The sequence below is a fragment of the Branchiostoma belcheri genome, unplaced genomic scaffold, assembly GCF_001625305.1.
Source record: "Branchiostoma belcheri isolate BF01 breed outbred unplaced genomic scaffold, Haploidv18h27 scaffold2, whole genome shotgun sequence".
In the NCBI taxonomy this organism is placed as follows: domain Eukaryota; kingdom Metazoa; phylum Chordata; class Leptocardii; order Amphioxiformes; family Branchiostomatidae; genus Branchiostoma; species Branchiostoma belcheri.
The window spans coordinates 8,902,656-8,920,912 of record NW_017803490.1 but is presented as its reverse complement, the minus strand read 5'-3'; the positions used below and the strand labels follow the sequence as shown (position 1 = coordinate 8,920,912).

Here is an 18,257-nt window from a genome sequence, read left to right as displayed (position 1 = left end):
TCAACATTCAAATCCCTTTATGAGATTACGTGTTTATAGACATCTATAGTGGCTTTTCCCTACGGGGCAGCGACCGAACAAAATCATTACCTTAATGGTGTTTCATGTCTGAGTGGGTAGCAACAGATCTGCCGGGGTATTGCCATATGTTGGCTGAGAGAATTGTTATTGAAGGCACTGGCAAGATGATGCGGTGTTTGTATGCAGTGTAAAAAGTTACACTGTGCGAAAAATGTAGCCTCTATGTACCAGGCTTCGGGAGGCGGCTGGAAAGAGTAGAAATTGGCCAAATAGAGTAAATATGTCGGGGGAGTTGGTCCGCTAGAGATCTAGAGTACAGTTTGCCGCACCCGATCTTTACTCTCAAGCGGGCCAACTCCCCTGGCATGTTATCTCTCCATTTGGCCAATTTCTACTCTTTCCAGCTACCCCCAGAAGCCTGGTAGAGGCTACAAAATGTAGTTAACCAACGGATAGTAAATTCCAGTGAAGTGGACAATGTAATACTTTGTAAACAGTAAGTTTACAATGGCAGTAACGTTAAATAAAAGTCAAGTGCGGTAAGTTTGGACTTAACTAACAATGGAAGAAAATGAAATTACTGTACTTGACTTTTATTTAACGCATTACTACCCTTGTAAATTCTGGTAACGTTTACAAAGTAAAACAAGTAGGGCATAAATGGACAAAACTTCAACGGCGTTTAGAACATTTACCTTGACCTTGTAACATGGCGGACGTTATACTACGCCATCATATGACTCCCGTGGCTGTTCAATAAATTAATTAGAGTTTTTGATCAATTATTGGTAATGTAGCCAACTCACCGATTCTAGAGTTTCATTATATGAGCACAAATCCATTGAAAAAAAAGCATTTTCTTTGTATAAGTGACAGATAACCTCATGTCACTTTGCCGATTCACAAGGTCATTCAAGTAAACAAAGATTTTAGCTTATTTTATATCTTTGATATTATTTTTCATTATTTAATGATGACTTTGCACTAAATATTTATGTTTATCACCTTATTTCCTTGAGAAATGCGTTCTTCCCTTTGTATGCATTAACTCTAAAAGCAAGGCAAAGAAAATCCCAGCTTTCACGAATAAATACGTACAAAATGGACACAAACCTAGAACTTGACTTCGAAATGCCCCCAGGCCTTCCCACCGTGCATCGGGAGAAAATGGCGGCGACTTTCGTCTGATGTCGCCAGAACTACGGATTCTTCTCCTCAACTTCACGCCTTTCTACCTCCATAAACAGGCAACATTTCTTCTTCTCAACATCAAACAAGGTTTGTCTTATCCAATACTGTTTATGAATACACAAGAATGTTAAAATATCGCATGTAGATCGCTATTTTATGAGGTCGCATGCTCCAACCCTAGCTGTCAGTGTCACCTTACCCTAATTTTTTTCCAAGAAATTATCGTGACCAATATGTTTACGCAAGTTATTATAAGATTACGATTCCAGCTTTAGATTAATCCGTTTTGCTGGCTATTAAACAATACTGATAGCATCAGATATAGCTGTCCATAGCTTTGAACATGTGTTTTGTAGCTGCGTTTCTTGAGAATTTCTCACCTTTGTGTCGCATGTTGCCCTCGTTTTATGACATTCCACAACTTGGGGAAAAGAAGGTATCACACCGCGGTTGTTGTTGTTTGTTGTTTTCGCAAGAAATCAAATACTTAGGTCTCGCAGGTAAGTTCGAAAATAAGATTGCTAAACCTCCTCACAATTTCCTTGATCAAATAAATGTTTTTCCTTGTTGTTTAATTTTTTTTTTTTACTGCTGACTATGCAAACATAAACTCAGGCTGGGGGGAAAGAAGGTATCACACCGTGGTTGTTGCATGTTGTCTGTTTTTCTTCACATCGAATTCTAAGGTCTCATTTTCATCAATCAGATTATAAATTGTTTTTCCTTTTTTAAATGCTGAGTGTTAAGAAACATGAATATTTAAAAGCAGATGTGAACAACATAGTTTTTAATTTATGCCTCTTGTTGTAATAGAATCTAACCTACAAAATATTCATTACTCTAAGGCAATTGGAGTACTTGGATTTTTTGTCTCTTTTACGAGGGATCATATGTTTCAGTATTAAATCCTTTGAATTTTTCACATTAATATTTCAGGGCTTTTCACAGATTAAGATTCTTTCCTCCCCCAGGGAAAATGGATTAGCCCAGATTTATGAGGTCAATGACCTTTGTTAAGATTACATGTGTGCCATCAACCCATGTGTACCTGTATCTAACATCTAACAATAACATACTTTAGTAATTGTATCTGCCATTTTGACTGGTATCCTATATGTTATTAGCTGTGGTAAAAGAAAAATGTTTGTTAAAACTTTATCGTTATAATGTAATTTAAATTATCTCAATGAAGTATGAGACTTGCATACTTTATTAACAATCGCTAGCTTTCAATTCAAACAAATACTATAACTTATAAGCTGACAACACGTTAACAACAACAGATATTGGCAGGATTTTGAAATCCATGTATATATACACTATCATGCAACTGTATATACACACTATGATCCTATATATACACTTTAATCCAGTTGTAATCAAGCCAAATTCATGTGTCAAAAGCAACATTTCCCATATGCCATCAGAGAAAACAAGGTTACATTTTGTAGAAAGGGCTCCAATGGCAGTTTGATAACATAACCTATTCAACCTGGCACTGGCAGACATGTAGCTTTTAAAGGGTGTTGTAGGGGTTTTGGGGTATCTGTATTTAGATAGAGTCAAAGTTGATTCAAACACTCATACTAGTCATAGATCTACGTAGGTACATGTAACATCTGTGTCCATAATATCACCAGGGTTCACAATATCGCCACCTTGAGAAATATTGCTTGTGTGCATGCTTGAAGATATTTTTACTGCAACATACCCTAGATATGTACGTCATTTGAGGTGTGCAGGAGTGCATACCAAAAGTATGTTGCAGTAAAAATATCTTTAAGCACACTATTTCTCAAGGTGGCGATATTATGGACCCTGGTGATATTATGGACACAGATGTTAACGCAAAGTCTCTACTACTGGATAAATATGAAGATTACTTCTAGACATTTCAAGCGACATCCTTTTTTCTTTTCTTTAGTCACTGAAATGAACTGGTTTTTCCACCTATGTATAATTGTTGACCAATTAAGTGACATTAAAGAAGAGTTGTGGATGTCACTTAAAACATCTGGAGGTAATCTTTGTAATTTGTCCAGTAGTAGAGTTGAATTATCTTGTGTTGTGAGATTCCTGAGAGGAGTGAAAGAGGCTGTTTACATCAGGGTCCATCACCCTTCACTCAACCGCGACAGGGGCGACATCATCTACTAGAATACCTTACCTCCATGCTTTGACCCAGTGTTCACGTCACACTTCAGAGAAGCCACCTCACTGGGTCAGTCTACTGAGGAAAACCAGATAGACTGTTCGAAAGCTCTTGGTGAGAGAAATTTCATTGTGTTGGATCTAATTAAGTTTAATATCTTGTGTTCTAACATAAAAGTTCATCTGTGTTGGTAGTTACATGTTTAGAGTTAAAACTTTAGATCCAACACAAATAAGTTCTCTCACCTAGAGCTTTTGAACAGTCACTCTGGTCTCCTTCAGTAGACTGACCCAGTGAGGATTGTCACATGGCTTCTTTGAAGTGTGACGTCAACACTGGGTCAAAGGTACTATCTGGTGGACAATGTCTGCCCCCGTCGCGGTTAAGTGATGGGCCCTGATATGATCTTGTGTTCTGTTTTTCCTATCTGTAGGTGTAAGTTGTAAGTACAAATGGAGCGGTTAAGGGATCTGGGAGATGCCCTGAACCACCTGACTACCAGCCAGAAGGTGGCCTTGGGCGTGGCCGTTCCTGCTGCCATGGTAACCGGCTATCTACTGGTTAAGAGGAGCCAGGGACAGAGACTGGAAGGTATTTAGTTGTTAACCTCCTGCCTGCTGAGGTCACAAGTAACGTTTGTGTCTTAAAATGTAAGTCTTGAAAATTTGGCCAAATAGAGCTGTAAATAAAACACTCTGTGTAATATTATCACTTGTCTAGTAAATACATGTGACATGTTCATCCTAATGTGAAGTCTAGTTTTAAGTAGTTGTCAACTTCCTATGAAAAAGCAATAGAAAAATTTGTATGTCCAATCGGCAGAGTCTATTGGTACGTACCTTACTCATTAGAAATAGTAAAATATATAAAACTATGATATCTTTTAACAATTGGAGGTATGAATTGATCTTTTGTTTTGTTTTGAACAGATGAGTTTGAACAGGAAGAAGCGGCCAAGTCCATGGCCACATCTCGACAGACGACCATCGAGGTCAAAGTTCCCCGCAGGGTCGTGGGAGCTGTGATTGGCCGACAGGGCGCGACCATCAAACAGGTCAGAGGTCAAGGTTTCTAAGGTCATTGACCTTTTTAGGGTCCCAAGCGGGGGGGGGTAAAAATCTGATTTTTAACCTCCTTGTTGCAAGCAATTTCAGTCTCAGAATGACAGTGAGTTGATCATGACATAAAATGTTTTCATGTTTTTCCATTTTCTTGATGTATGCATAGACCACAACATTACATGTATATTACAATATGATGCATGAATGCAGGTAGAATGTATACAGTGCCTATGACAATAACATTATTTGCTCTTTTTCTTATTTCAGAGTGAAACATACCTTGCATCTATTAATACAACTTTGAGTTACTGTCCAAACCATATTAAAATTTCTATGTACAAACATATACATTGTAGGTACATTGTACAATTACAAAGGCTTTATACTGGGGGTATGTATTTTCATAAAAAGCCATCTTTAAAATTTTACAATTTATCTATGTGAGCTTTTTTAATAAATTTCTACTTTGATGAAGACTCCATTGAAAAGGAGAATTATAACTTACAACAAACTCTTGAGGAAAGCAATTATCCTCGAAAATTTGGGTAAGTTCCAATTCTGTATCTAAGTGTTGGAAGTTAAAGCTTAGTCTTTATTTCATAACAATTATCCTAAGGTAGATGAAATGATGGAGAGTTTCGCTGAAAGTCGCTCAGTTTTTTCTTGCCTTCAGCCTTCTTCGGAAGGTTCAACCCGTCCGGAGCTTCGGTCTGTAACGTCTCGATCCAAAACGCTTCCTCGTCTTTCCTCAACTGATCATCGCGACTCTCGATCTGGACGATCGGACGGACGCGGACGTTTTTCACCGAGTGCCCCGCGCTGTTGAAATGCTTCGCCAGCGCCGAAGTCTTGTTGTTGTTGATGCTGGCTACAAGACTGCTAAATTTCGTACGAAGCTCCTCTTTAGTTTCTCCCACGAACTGCATCCCACACTTGCTGCAGGAGAGGAGATAGATGACGTAAGTAGATCGGCAAGTCATGCTGTCTTTCATTTGGAAGGATTCCTCCGTAGCATGGCTACTGAAGGTGGCGCCCTCCTCCAAGTGGTCACACGTCGTGCATCGCTCTGAACCGCATGTCATCGAACCCAGCAGCGAATCGAAGACCATGACCAGGTCTTCTTCTGTGTCCGTCACCACCAGCTGACCCTGTGGCGTCATGGCGACGACCTGCGGCCTGGCCGTCTCCGTGGCAACCTGTTTGAGGAACCGCCCCCGCTTGTCGAACATCTTGACGCGACAATTCCCGCTGTCAGCCACGATGATGTTCCCCGAACTGTCCGTACAGACGCCCCGAGGGTTGTCCAGCATCCCTTCGCTTCTCTCTCTCTTCTTCCCGGTGTTTCCGAACTTGAGCTGCAACTGTGCGTTCTTGTAGACGTAGATACAGTTACTGTTGGAGTCTGAGACAAGGATTCTGCCCTCCCCGTCCACAGTGATGTACCGTGGGTACTTCATCCCCTGCTGTCCCCCTACAGTCCTCACAGCAGTCCCATCTGGTTTGAACTCAAGCACTTCTCCGTGTAGGTTCGGTTCCTCTCCTGTGGTTTGTGTTACGAGGATGTGATTTTTTTCTACATCCACCGCAATCCCTCGCAACCACTCGGTCTCAACTTGAAGCTTGAACATGGCAAGTCTCTGCCCCTGTTTGGTGTATCTTACGGCGTAGTCTGCCGTATTTCTGTACCCCACAACCCACAGTTTCCCCTCTCCATCTATAGCCACATCTGACGGTTCGATTGTCTCGTCTCCGTGGATGGTTGTCAGGAATTCTGTCGCTCTGTCTTCACCGAAAACCTGGATCATCTTACTGTAGCAGTCGGCTACAAAGATCTCCCCTTCCTCTGACACTGCCACCCCGCTCGGGTACTCGAATGGACTCTTCCCAGAACCGTTTCCACCAATCAGAGTCCTTTCTTGCCTTGGCGTGAAAGTTTGCGCGTCAGTCTCCCTGCTCTCTGCTTGAGGACATTTGGATTGCTCCGAGAGCTGTGTGGTCGCTTGTCGCATTTTCTCCAAGACGTCCTTAACTTCTTCGTCGAGACTTGAAGACGATGTGTTGGAGAAGCCTTGCTTCTCGGCGGTGACTAAGATGGGCTCCTTGTAGCCGACTCTCTCCAGCTCTGTCTTGAGACATGACTTGAGGAAGGGGCCGTTCAGGATGGAGGTGAAGTAGTCGTGGCCAAGCTGGGAGTGGAAAATAACTGGGACCAGGAGGGACGCTCCTTCTAACTCTACTATCACCTGGGGAACAGCAATCAATTGATCAATCAATCAATCAATCATCTATCAATTACATCTATCAGTTACATCTATCAATTACATCTATCAATCGGCATGTTAACAGGAACCAGGAGGGAGGCTCCTTCTAACTCTACTATCACCTGGGGAACAGCAATCAGTCAATCAATCAATCAATTAATCTGTCAGTCAATCTTTTACCTCACATGGCTTTAAAGCATTATGTAGTGTTGACATATTTATTATACCCTTGTCCTGGCCTGCATATACATGGGTTGCACATACAGTACCATCCATATTGACCCCTGTACACGTATGATTTAACTGTATCACTGATACTGATACTATCAGTATAGCCGGTATAACTTCCCTTTGGCGTAACACACCGACTTAGGATGAGTATTTCTCGTGCTAAGTATCACTCAGCAGTGAAACGAAATGAATGCAGAAGTACATGTACATGTATCTATGCCACCGCAGGGCAAAAAAAAAAGTCTGATTAAGACATTATATTATTGAAAAATATTGTGTAAAAAAAGGGGAAAAAAGACGAACACACTATATCATCCACACACCTGTGGGTCGGCTGGCTGGTCAGGGTTGAACGGGTCTCTGCGCTCTATAGCCCTGTGAATCGCCATCATGGTTTGTTCCTTGTTGGCTGCGTAGAAAGCTCCGATCCTCGAGCGGACTGGAAGCCAGGGGTTACTGATCCTCAGGTGCCCCCAGACCTGTGCAAGATAGAATGTTTATTTATTTGCCAGATCTGCATAAGTGAGTTATATACAATGTCATATGCTGAAGAAAGACTAGTGTTTTATTCAGCTGACGTTTCTGTCCATGGTGACCGTCTGTCACCTTCCTCAGGGCAATTCTGACTGGTTCACATTGCACAAAACAGGTGTCACGGTTATAGATGCATTCCCAAACTTAAAATATTTACATGTCTGCATGGTTAAAAGGGAACACATCCATAGCACTTGTAGTGACACCTGTGCTGAACAAGGTGACAGACCAAAAGGTCGGCTGAATAAAAGACTTGGTCGTGTAAAAAGAGTCTCTTTACTCTGTGTCTTACCAACCTGATGGAACTATTCATGGATGTCATGTGCTACATGTACATAACATTTAGAAGCATGTTTATTGAGTAGGCATAACCAGACATTGGAATGCAGGGTCACCAAGTAGTGATACAATAATTCACACCTAGGGCAGCATTAAACAATTATCATTCAATCAATGATACTGTTAAGAATATAAAGTTACAAGGTTAGATTTGACAGGTGCCCTAGCAATATGTTGTTTTGCCAGCAAAACTGGTATCTTATGCTGAATGGTGGTTATATACCAGAGGAACAATACAGCGGAATATTGGAGAAAAGATCATATGCTTAGGCACAGGTATATGAGAGGAGGCAAGCATCATAACAACAACAACAAATGTTAACAGCAATAAAAACAATACCTGCATGGAAGGTTGTACCGTTGTTGTATCAGCAGTCGTTGTCGGGAAGAAGTTATCCCAGAACGGTTGTGCAGATTCGTTCTGTGCCAGGGAGTCCTGAAGACTGTCCCTGTCCACACCTTCAGCCATCTTTAAGTGTGAACAGACCCCCTTTAAGATTGTCCCAAACTTTCTTCAAGACTTAGTGTTCCTGTGCTCAAAAGGGCCTGTAAGGGGGAGGGGTGTTTAGAATTATATTATAAAAACGTGTCACTGCCGATTAGGAATTACGTTAAATTTTCAGAGTTGCATTGAATCATGGAGTTACTGTAGTTTATGAATTGCATGTTATGTTGCATAAATGTAACTGCCTAATATATGCTTTATGTAGAATGAAAATGACCAAATGTGTGTTACAGCTAATGTACTGATTACAAATATGTATGATTTTTGGCCAGGCTGCCTACGGATTACAAAGATCTAAAAGGCATGATTACGCCTTACGAAAAAGGGCATGCATGCCCTACTGCAAGTGACACATGCTATCAACTACAATCCAGTTCAATGCTTAATCCAAATGTACAAACCTGTTAATTTGCCAGCATTTAGTAACTCTGGTTATCTAGCAGTACTAACTCCAGTTTTACAGGCTTTCCACTGAGTGTTTTGATCGCAAACTGACGCTAACTCCAGTTACAAACTGAAGGTTTCGGGTTACCGCAAACAAAGGACAGCTTGTCACCTGGTCTGTTCTAAATAAAAGGAATGACTGTTACATTTCATGGGTGATACCTATACTATATAAACAGGGCTATACCGGTAGTGTGAGATTTCTATACAAGGCTTTAAGAAAACAGTAAAGCTTGTCTATAATAACTTAACTTAATAAAAAAAAGTAGACACTGGTGGTCACTATAGACAGGTTTCTTCATACTTGGTTCAATGAGAAGAATAAACTCACTCACTCACTCACTCACTGTCCGGTTTATCGTCTGTTGTTCCCCGTCTTCCGAGGGTTAGACGTGCTTGCACAATACATCTGGGGCTTAATGGCAGCTCGCCACTTGTCTCTGTCCTGTGGGTTGATCTTGTAAATAAAAAACAGCAAAAAGTGGCCCCAATACTGCAATAGCCTAGTAGTCCATACACACAGATGATGGTCACTTATGAATAGTTCTTTGTACAATAATGCCAAATTCTGTGCAGTAGTTTAGCCAAAAATTTACCCTACACCAGACATTACATTTACTGAGTACATGGTCTAGTTGGCTTAGAGAGCCTTAGAGAGAAAAGTTGACACGGTGGGCCCTTCAGACAGAAAAGTTTGGCAAAGTGTAACTCTGTTCTTTGTACAATAATACCAGCTTCTGTGCTGTAGGTTAGCCTAAAGTTGACCCTACACCAGACATTACGCATTTACATGGGTATGGTCTAAATTGGCTTAGAGAGAACAGTTGACACAGTGGGCCCTTGAGACACAAAGTGTAACTCTGTGCTATGTTTTGTTTCTGGTGTTCTCTTTCAAACGGTTCTAGCTTGTTTCAGTGTTGTGAAATATGATAGGGTCAGCAGTTCACCTGACTTTAAAGGACCTTAATGGCACCCCAAAGAATTCATCCAGTTGCCTGATTTATTTTTAATCACACATAATGTTCTATGTATACCTGCCATCTAATCTTCATTGATCAGCTGTACAATGGTTATTGTTATGCAATTCTATAGGCTTGGCTGTATGTTCATCCAAATGCATAAAGAAAGAAATATTTACTGAATACGCCAAAAAACAGTTACTCAAGCAACTAGTACTGGATATGATTTTGGAAACGATCAGACGTTTCAGGTACAAATGTAGCATATACTACCACTGGAGACACTGGAGAGTGGCTTGAGTAACTTTTTTTTCATATCTCAGTACCTGGATGTCTAACCTTCATTGATGTAAATATTTACTGAATAAATAAAATAGATATAATAAACCTGGTATTTATTCCTTATTCTCAGGTCCAGGAAGTGTCAGGAGCAAGACTGAACTTCCGTGATGAGTCAGGTCTAGATGATACTGAGGACAGAGTTGTGCTGATCCGCGGGGCTCCAGAAAAAGCTCAGGAAGCCGAGAGACTGATCCACAAAATCATCGCAGACCAGCCGGTCATCCTGTCAGAGGAGATCCACCTGCCACAGAGGGCACTGGGCAGGATCATAGGTGGGAGGGAGTCTAACTATAGCTGCATTGCGTAAATTTGTCCATGTTTGTTTCAAAAAGAAAGAAGAGATCCTGTTGATATAGATGTAATATACGTTGGTAGAGGTTAAACATCCAGGTAGTCAGATATGCCAAAAAGCAGTCATTGAAGCAACTTCCAAAATCAAATCCAGTTGCTTGAGTAACTGCTTTTTTGGCATAGATGTAATATAGTAATTATGTTACAATTATTATATGTAGTACTTTTTCCTACCCTTATACCTCAGTTATCTAACTTAGTGCATTGTCATTGTCATTTAATCATTGTAAATTAATGCCCGATTGCTAATAGCGTGGTTACCAAACGTATTTGCGCAGAGAATGTAGGACTCGGGAGCTTAAGTAGGTTGATAACCAGGCTAGATTATTAATTGCAAAGACATAGGAAATTATAATGATATTTGCCAGCTTCATTCAGTTTCGTAAGAATCTGAGAGAGCAAAAAAAATTAGACTGACGTTGCCCTAATGAAAAAACTCTCTGACAACTTTTTTCCAGGGAAGAACGGTGACACAATCAGACAGCTGTGTCGGGCGTCACACGCGAAGATCAAGATCGACCGGGGAGGGGACGAGAGAAGCCCGGACTGCGTCAAACTGGCCACCATCACTGGCACCAAGGAACAGATAGAACATGCACGGGTGAGCAAGAAAAGTCAAATACATTTGTTACATGTATGTGTGGTGAGCAGGCAGGCCGTCCAACTCTGTCCTGCTACATAATGTAACCCAACACCACAGGGTGTTGCTACAGCACCAGTTACCATGGTGACAGACATATGGTCCAGGTCATTGACTTTAAAATTATTTGCAGAAGAGGTCCAAGAAGAAGAAGAAACAGAAAAAACGATATGTTCCCCTCTGTGATGGTAAGCATGTAATAAATGAATGATTGACAGGTTTGTATGACATGTTCCTTCCAGGGTCTGTCTGTTCTGCTACGAATGTAACCCAACACCACAGGGCATCTGCTACAGCACCAGTTACCATGGTGACAGATGACTGGTCCAGTTCATTGGCCTTACGTACATGTATCTGTATCTGTATGGCCACACCAGCTTCTGTATCTGTATAGTATACCTGGTATAACTGCCATTTGGCGTAACATACCAGCTAGGTTGTGTTTGGAGAAGACGAAGAAGAAGAAACTGAGCAAAAACAATATGTTTTCCTGCTGTGATGGTATGTATGATTGACATGTTTGATTGACATGTTGTTCCCAGGGTCTGCTGGAGGAGAAGATAGCTGAGGAGGAGGCGTTCAGACAGAGGCTGGCGGTAACCACGGGCAACCGGCAGCACCGGCGCGGTGCCGAGCGACCGGGAACACGGGACCGGCAGGCCGATACCCGGCAACCCAGGACACACCAACAGGAAGGTACAGCATATGTACATTCACAGTACTCACAGTATCCAGTTAATGCATTGTCTGAAACTTGGTCCCCATCTCCCAAGGTTTAGACATGCTTGCACACAGCTAAGGCTGGAGGGCAGCTCGCCACTAAAAATAAAATGCCTGTGGGTTGATTTTATGCAGGTTAAGGTGGTGGAAGTCCTGCTTTATGTTGTCCATCCATCTCTTCCATGGTTGACCGCATGGGGTTTCAGCTTTCCGCATCCAGTGAGATGATCTTCCTAGGCCACTTCTCACTGTCCATTCTTTGTAGGAGGCCATACCATCTTAGTCCATGTAGTGCTTGTAACATCTTAGTACATGTATGTTGGACTTGCAAAGTATCACAATGTGTGTGGAAGTCCATCCATAGAAACATTTTGTTCCAGGTTATAATACAACACTTTTCTCTGTGTTCCTCCTCAGCTAAGAAACTGAGCCCCACCTCCCCTCCCAACTCTCCCCTCCCGCAACACAACGACTTCTTCGAGGTGTTTGTGTCAGCTGTTGAGACGCCCGGACACTTCTGGGTACAGATGGTGAACGCCAAGGCCCCACAACTCGACAGACTTGTGCAGGATATGTCGGACTACTACTCAGAAGAACATGTCAAGGAGGTTTGTGTTTAGCATGAAAGTTCATCTGTGTTGGTTCAAGTCATGAAACAAAGTCGACTAAGCTTTAACTTCCAACACTTAGACTACAGAAATGGGACTTACCCCAAATTTTCAGTTGACTCCATCAACCTTGTTCACGGAATGGACCAGTCTACTTTGGGGTAAGTCCCATTTCTGTAGTCTTGGAAGTGTTGGAAGGCCAAGGCCCCACAACTGGACCGATAAGTGCAGGATATGTCCGACTACTACTCAGAAGAATGCGTCAAGGAGGTACGTTGGTGAAGGTTAATCATCCAGGATAAAGATAATTTAAAAGTGATATTCACTGATAAAGCCGTTGAATCTTTTCAAACTGGATAAATTGTACTGATGAAAGGTACCGGATGGTACCTGAAACGTTTACGTATAAAAATTTCAATTTATCCAGTTTGAAAAGATTCAACAGCTTTATTACTTTACATCAAGGAGGTCTGTGTTTTCTTGTTTGTTTGTTTGTTTGTTTGTTTTGGGTACACGTGGACACTTCTGGGTACAGATGGTTGACGCTAAGGCCCCACAACTCGACAGACTTGTGCAGGATATGTCCGACTACTACTCAGAAGAACATGTCAAGGAGGTTTGTGTTCTATTGTTTGTTTGTTTGTTTGTTTGTTTGTTGTGGACACTTCTGGGTACAGATGGTTGACGCCAAGGCCCCACAACTTGACCGACTTGTGCAGGATATGTCTGACTACTACTCAGAAGAACATGTTTGTGTATTACTTGGTTACAAAGTTTGAGGCTTGCAAATGTATTTCCAACACGAAAAGAAAGACTCACCTTGAATTTTCGGTCTAACACTTCAACCTTCATCACCTGATGTATGGATTCAACCAACACAGATGAGCTTTCATTCAAATATTAGAAGGTTTGTGTACAGTTTTTTTTTTGTTTGTTCCATTGTTTGTTCTGGGCACACTGGGCCAATTCTGCATTGGACTGGTGTAAAGTTAAAACTTTTGTTCCAACATAAGAGAGAAAAATTCTCACCCAGAGCTTTTGACCTCTGTCACTCTGGCGAGAACATTTTCTGTGTTGGAACAAAAGTTTTAACTTTAAGCATTAATTTTAATTTAGTAACTGGTGATGGGTTTTTGAAAGGCGGGAACTCTGGACCTGTACTATTTTGTTTACTTAATTATTCTTAATTTTCATCATTTTCCACCCCTGCAGCTGGAGCCCATCCACTCCCTGATGGTGGGTGATATCGTAGCGGCACCGTTCCAACATGATGATGCCTGGTACTGAGCTCGGGTGATGGGGTTCTGGAAATCATGAACTCTGGACTGTTTTACTGTTAATAATATACTCCTTCTATGCCCTTAGTTGGAGACCATCCACTCACTGATGGTGGGTGATATTGTAGCGGCACCGTTCCAACACTACGATGCCTGGTAGATGTTTGATCGGAGCTTTCAGACAAAATGTACTCTACAGACAACTGGATGAGCGAACAATTTCATGACTGATTTTACTGTTTTCATCATTTTGTATTCCTACAGCTGGAGCCCATCCACTCCCTGATAGTAGGCGATATCGTAGCGGCACCGTTCCAACATGACGATGCCTGGTACCGCGCTCGTGTGATGGGGTTCTGGAACGCTGGACTTGTACTATTGATTAGTTGGAGCCTATACACAGCCTGATGGTAGACCAGTGCAGGTTATGTGGTGCAGGTAGACATCAGAAATACCTACACAGCTCTGATTTTACTTGCACTAAAGGTGCATAGACAGTATTTTGATCTGACTTGTTTCATTATTTCATCATTTTCTACCCTTATAGCTGGAGCCCATCCACTCCCTGATGGTAGGTGATATCGTAGCGGCGCCGTTCCAACATGACGATGCCTGGTACCGCGCTCGCGTGATGGGGTTCTGGAAAGCGGGAACACTGGACCTGTACTACGTGGACTATGGGGATAGCGGGGTGGTGAAGAGAGAAAACTTACGGGCACTCAGGTACTACATGTGTATGTGTGTGTCTGTATCTCTACATGTATCTGTATCTGTATAGCCGGTATAACCGCCCTTCGGCGTAACACACCAGCTTCTGTATCTGTATAGCCGGTATAACCGCCCTTCTGCGTAACACACCAGCTTCTGTATCTGTATAGCCGGTATAACCGCCCTTCGGCGTAACACCAGCTTCTGTATCTGTATAGCCGGTATAACTGCCCTTCTGCATGACACACCAGCTTTGCAGGCACATGGCACTGCAGCAGCTGGCTATATTACACCAGATGACCTGTTACACCCAGTTATAGCAAGAGGACACTCAGTGATAGTTTTCTTTCCCTTTTCAGACATGATTTCCTGAGCCTCCCCTTCCAGGCAGTGGAATGTTCCCTGGCAGGTGTTGCTCCAAAAGGTAATGATTATTTTATAATTTTATATAGCACATTTGTAGGAAGATTTACGTAACAGCCAAATGTATCACCTTTTAAAGATGTCAACCTGGAGACCAGACTGTAAGGTTTGATCCACTTACACTAGAAAGGACCCCTACACTTTTCAGTTCAGTGAGTGGGATACTAGAATTTAATGTGCTTGAGGTGTGGTTCTCCTCTTTTCTCCTTAGACCATTGAGATAATGTATGATTAAGTGCCTTTCCCAAGGCACAACACTGGACTGCCAGGGACTCTAACCCGGAACCTTTAGATTCTAAGTCAAGAATACAAACTACAAGACCGCCTTGCTTTATTTATTTATTTCATCAGAAAACGGCTGGGTAGCCCATTCAGCTAGTAGAAGCTGCTTTCCAATAGCAATGGGGTCCAGCATACATTTATGTAGACAGGACAATACGTAATTATTACATTTAGTTATTATATAATAAGCAAACAAAAGGTGGACAACAGCTGGTCTTCCTGACAATGTACATTTTTTTACAAAATATATGAGATTGTACATTATATTTCCAGGAGAAGAATGGAGTGAGCAGGCCACAGATCTGTTTGAAGAGCTGACTTACTGTGCAAAGTGGAAGATCCTCATGGCAAAAACTGTCACCTACATCCAGCGCGACCTCCAGCTGGTTCCCTGCCTCCTATTGGTCGACACGCACGGGCCAAAGGTCAGGGGTCAACAGGCATACAGCACCTGTAACATAAACTTGGAAAACTAAATTATATGTTTTCTTTGTTTCAAAAGCACTTCATTTCAACTTGTTGCACAAACATGTACTTGCACAGTTAAGTTTTTCACACAGTCCAAAATGTCTTGCCATCATGTAATTATATAAATGTGATGCTATTCTTAGCTCCTGCCAACACACTCATTCATAGATTTTTAGGAGTTCAACAGATATTTCAGATGTGGAAAATGGTTGTAATTTTAAAGTTTAAAGCTTTTTATTAGGGGCTTTTTCAGTTGTAAAGAGCTGAAGTCTCACTTCCTTTTGAAGTGCCTTATCTTATTTTCTACACCAAATTGTGTAATGATTTTTTTTAGGACGTGTACATTGCAAGAGAGCTGGTGAAGCAAGGTTACGCCGTCCGTGTCAAAGACTCCGACCAAGACAGTAGCCAATCAGCTTCTTCAACACCTTCGGAACCTGATGCAAACCACGTTTATCCGAAAGAGTCTTCTCCGGTACATGGAAAACCTGGTGCGGAACATTCCGATGTAATGGACCTATACCATTATTACGTCACAGTTTGTTTACCTGTTCTAAAGAACATTCTAGAACGGTCAGTTAAAGAATAAAGATCATTTCAAAGTTTTCAAAGTAAGGCATGTCTGATTTTTTGCTGCATCTAGTTGTGTTGACACAGCATTATATGCCGCATGGGTGATTTAGTTGTGACATTAGACGAAAGTAGTACTGTATTAAAAGCCTTACATTAGGCTAATGCTACACAAACACACACCGCGCTACGCACCCCTGTACAATATAAACGTCGATTGACCGACATTCATTGCGGTAAACAAACTGTGACGTAATAATGGTATAGGTCCATTATAAATGATGAATGAAGACCTTTATTATACACACATACCCACTGGGTTAAGTACAGGTCACAACAAAAGGATGGAATACAGAAAACGTTACATAATAATATATCGTCAAGTAATTAGATAAATTAAGTAAATTCGGTTTCTTCTCATTTCTTAGTAATGGTAAAAGGTAAGAACAGGTATGTTTCAATACAGAAGGTTTGTCTAAGCTCATTAGAAATATAAATTTATCTGTACAGCTTAGATGTAAGAAGAAGGGAAACATAGATTGTATCAGATTATAACGATCTACTCTCTTTATATATAGCGGCACAGTCTCCAATTCAACATGAAGAGCCATCCAAAAGTACCCTAACTCTGTCACTCAACCCCAAGAAAACTGCAACAGCAACAGGAGCAGAACATTCAGACTTACACGTGAACATCAAGCTGCAAGAAGGACAGCCTCTTTCGCCTCCTGGTGGAAGAAATGTGTCGAAGATATCCATAGCAACGTCTCAAGGGAACGCCAAGGCTCAAGGCGGCGGCCAAGACGCAAGCAGGCTTCTTGGAGAAAAGCTTGAGACGTTGGAAAGACACAGGGAGAAGTTTCTTAGCAAAGCAGCGAAGGAATCTCAAGGAGATCAGAGTGAGGATTCCTCCCAAGACTGTGTCGATCTTTTGACCCCGATTTCTGAAAAGAGCAATGAGAGCAAAGAAGAGGAAAGCAAGGAGCAGATTCGTGAACCTGCAGATTCGGGCCAGGGCAGTGCCTTGCTGACTGCGGGGGCATCGGGAAGTGAGCGGAATATTCGCGTGTCGGTGGATTCGGACTCTAGCATGAGTGCTGCTGATATGAAGGTAATATGAAGTACATCACGGTGTATTCCGTATTACCCGAGTACCAGCCCGACCATGGTTTGAGGCTGAAGGAAGATCCAACTTGAGGTAGGGCTCGGACCGAGAGTGATGTGGAATACACCGTGTTGTATTTTATATAAGAATGGTCATACTCACTCAAGAAAACACACATTTCAATGCAAAATGTTCCAACTGTAATCAAATCGTTTCTGTAGCCCTTAGGCCTCACACAACAGTGCAATTACTACAGCAGGGGGCTAGTCCACTGGTACTGGTAGTGTTGTGTGTTCAACTCCCATACTCTTTCACAAATACTGAGTGCTAAGCAGAGAAAGCAGTATGTACCATTTTTAAAGTCTCTGGTATGACTCGGTCGGGGATCGAACTCATGACCTACCGAATGCAAGGCGAGCACTTTACCCACTTGGCCATTGCACCGGCCAACTTAGAAGCAGTTTCAATTCAGTAACTGCTTCTAAATGTCTAATTTGTCTCTATTTTACTACACTATTTTACCTGTAGGCCCTGCGAAGTGAGCTGGCGTCCCAGCTAGTGGAGGCTTCTGTAGTAAGAAACGGAGTTCTGCACCCGTCTGTGGAGTCCGAGCCAACAGAGGATGCAGGGAACAACGCAGCAGAGAAGGAGGCTGATGCCGTCACTCCCGGTGAGCTCTTACTCTCATCTGCCGAATAAACATACGGGTACGGGTTTTTGGCCCGAACATCCACCCAGTACGTTCTTATTTTGCACAGTGAAGACGTTTATAAACGCGTATTGTAGCGAGAAACTTGTCATTTTCGGGCCGGTTTTTGCAATCACCGCGTGCATAAATTCGTCTGAATGTTCTATTGTCATGGGTGGTGCTTATCAAAATACGAAATATTAAATGCTCTTTCTTTTGTCTATTTAAATTCCTAATTGCAAATAACAGTTAAAGATTTGTGCATATATCAGTAAGGGCGCATTTTAGTACAAGAGACACAGGTTACCCGTCAATTTTGGTAATTTTCCGGGGGGTACGTTTATTCCGGGGGTATGTTTATTTGATTTTGAAGATTT

The 18,257-nt window shown here is 41.9% G+C and overlaps 1 protein-coding gene and 1 pseudogene across 1 annotated transcript; one reads left to right on the top strand and one right to left on the bottom strand.

Annotated features, from left to right (window-relative positions):
* The first annotated feature begins 3,802 nt into the window (after window positions 1–3,802).
* The window catches only part of LOC109468521, a 17,160-nt pseudogene continuing 2,705 nt past the window's right edge, over window positions 3,803–18,257 (top strand).
* On the bottom strand, window positions 4,959–8,259 carry LOC109468830 (tripartite motif-containing protein 3-like). Its single transcript, XM_019767168.1, has 3 exons — window positions 8,131–8,259; window positions 7,241–7,396; window positions 4,959–6,668 (listed from the first exon to the last, which is right to left on the bottom strand). Exons 1-3 carry the CDS (start codon window positions 8,257–8,259, stop codon window positions 5,037–5,039), a joined length of 1,917 nt encoding a protein of 638 aa, XP_019622727.1. The 3' UTR covers window positions 4,959–5,036.

What these genes read in the sequence shown, in the direction of transcription:
- LOC109468830 (XM_019767168.1), bottom strand. Translation starts at nt 8,259, where the DNA reads ATGGCTGAAGGTGTGGACAGGGACAGTCTTCAGGACTCCCTGGCACAG. An exon ending in CGGTACAACCTTCCATGCAG is followed by an intron (nt 7,397 to 8,130) that starts GTATTGTTTTTA and finishes TATCTTGCACAG; the next exon opens with GTCTGGGGGCACCTGAGGAT. An exon ending in ACCAGCCAGCCGACCCACAG is followed by an intron (nt 6,669 to 7,240) that starts GTGTGTGGATGA and finishes GCTGTTCCCCAG; the next exon opens with GTGATAGTAGAGTTAGAAGG.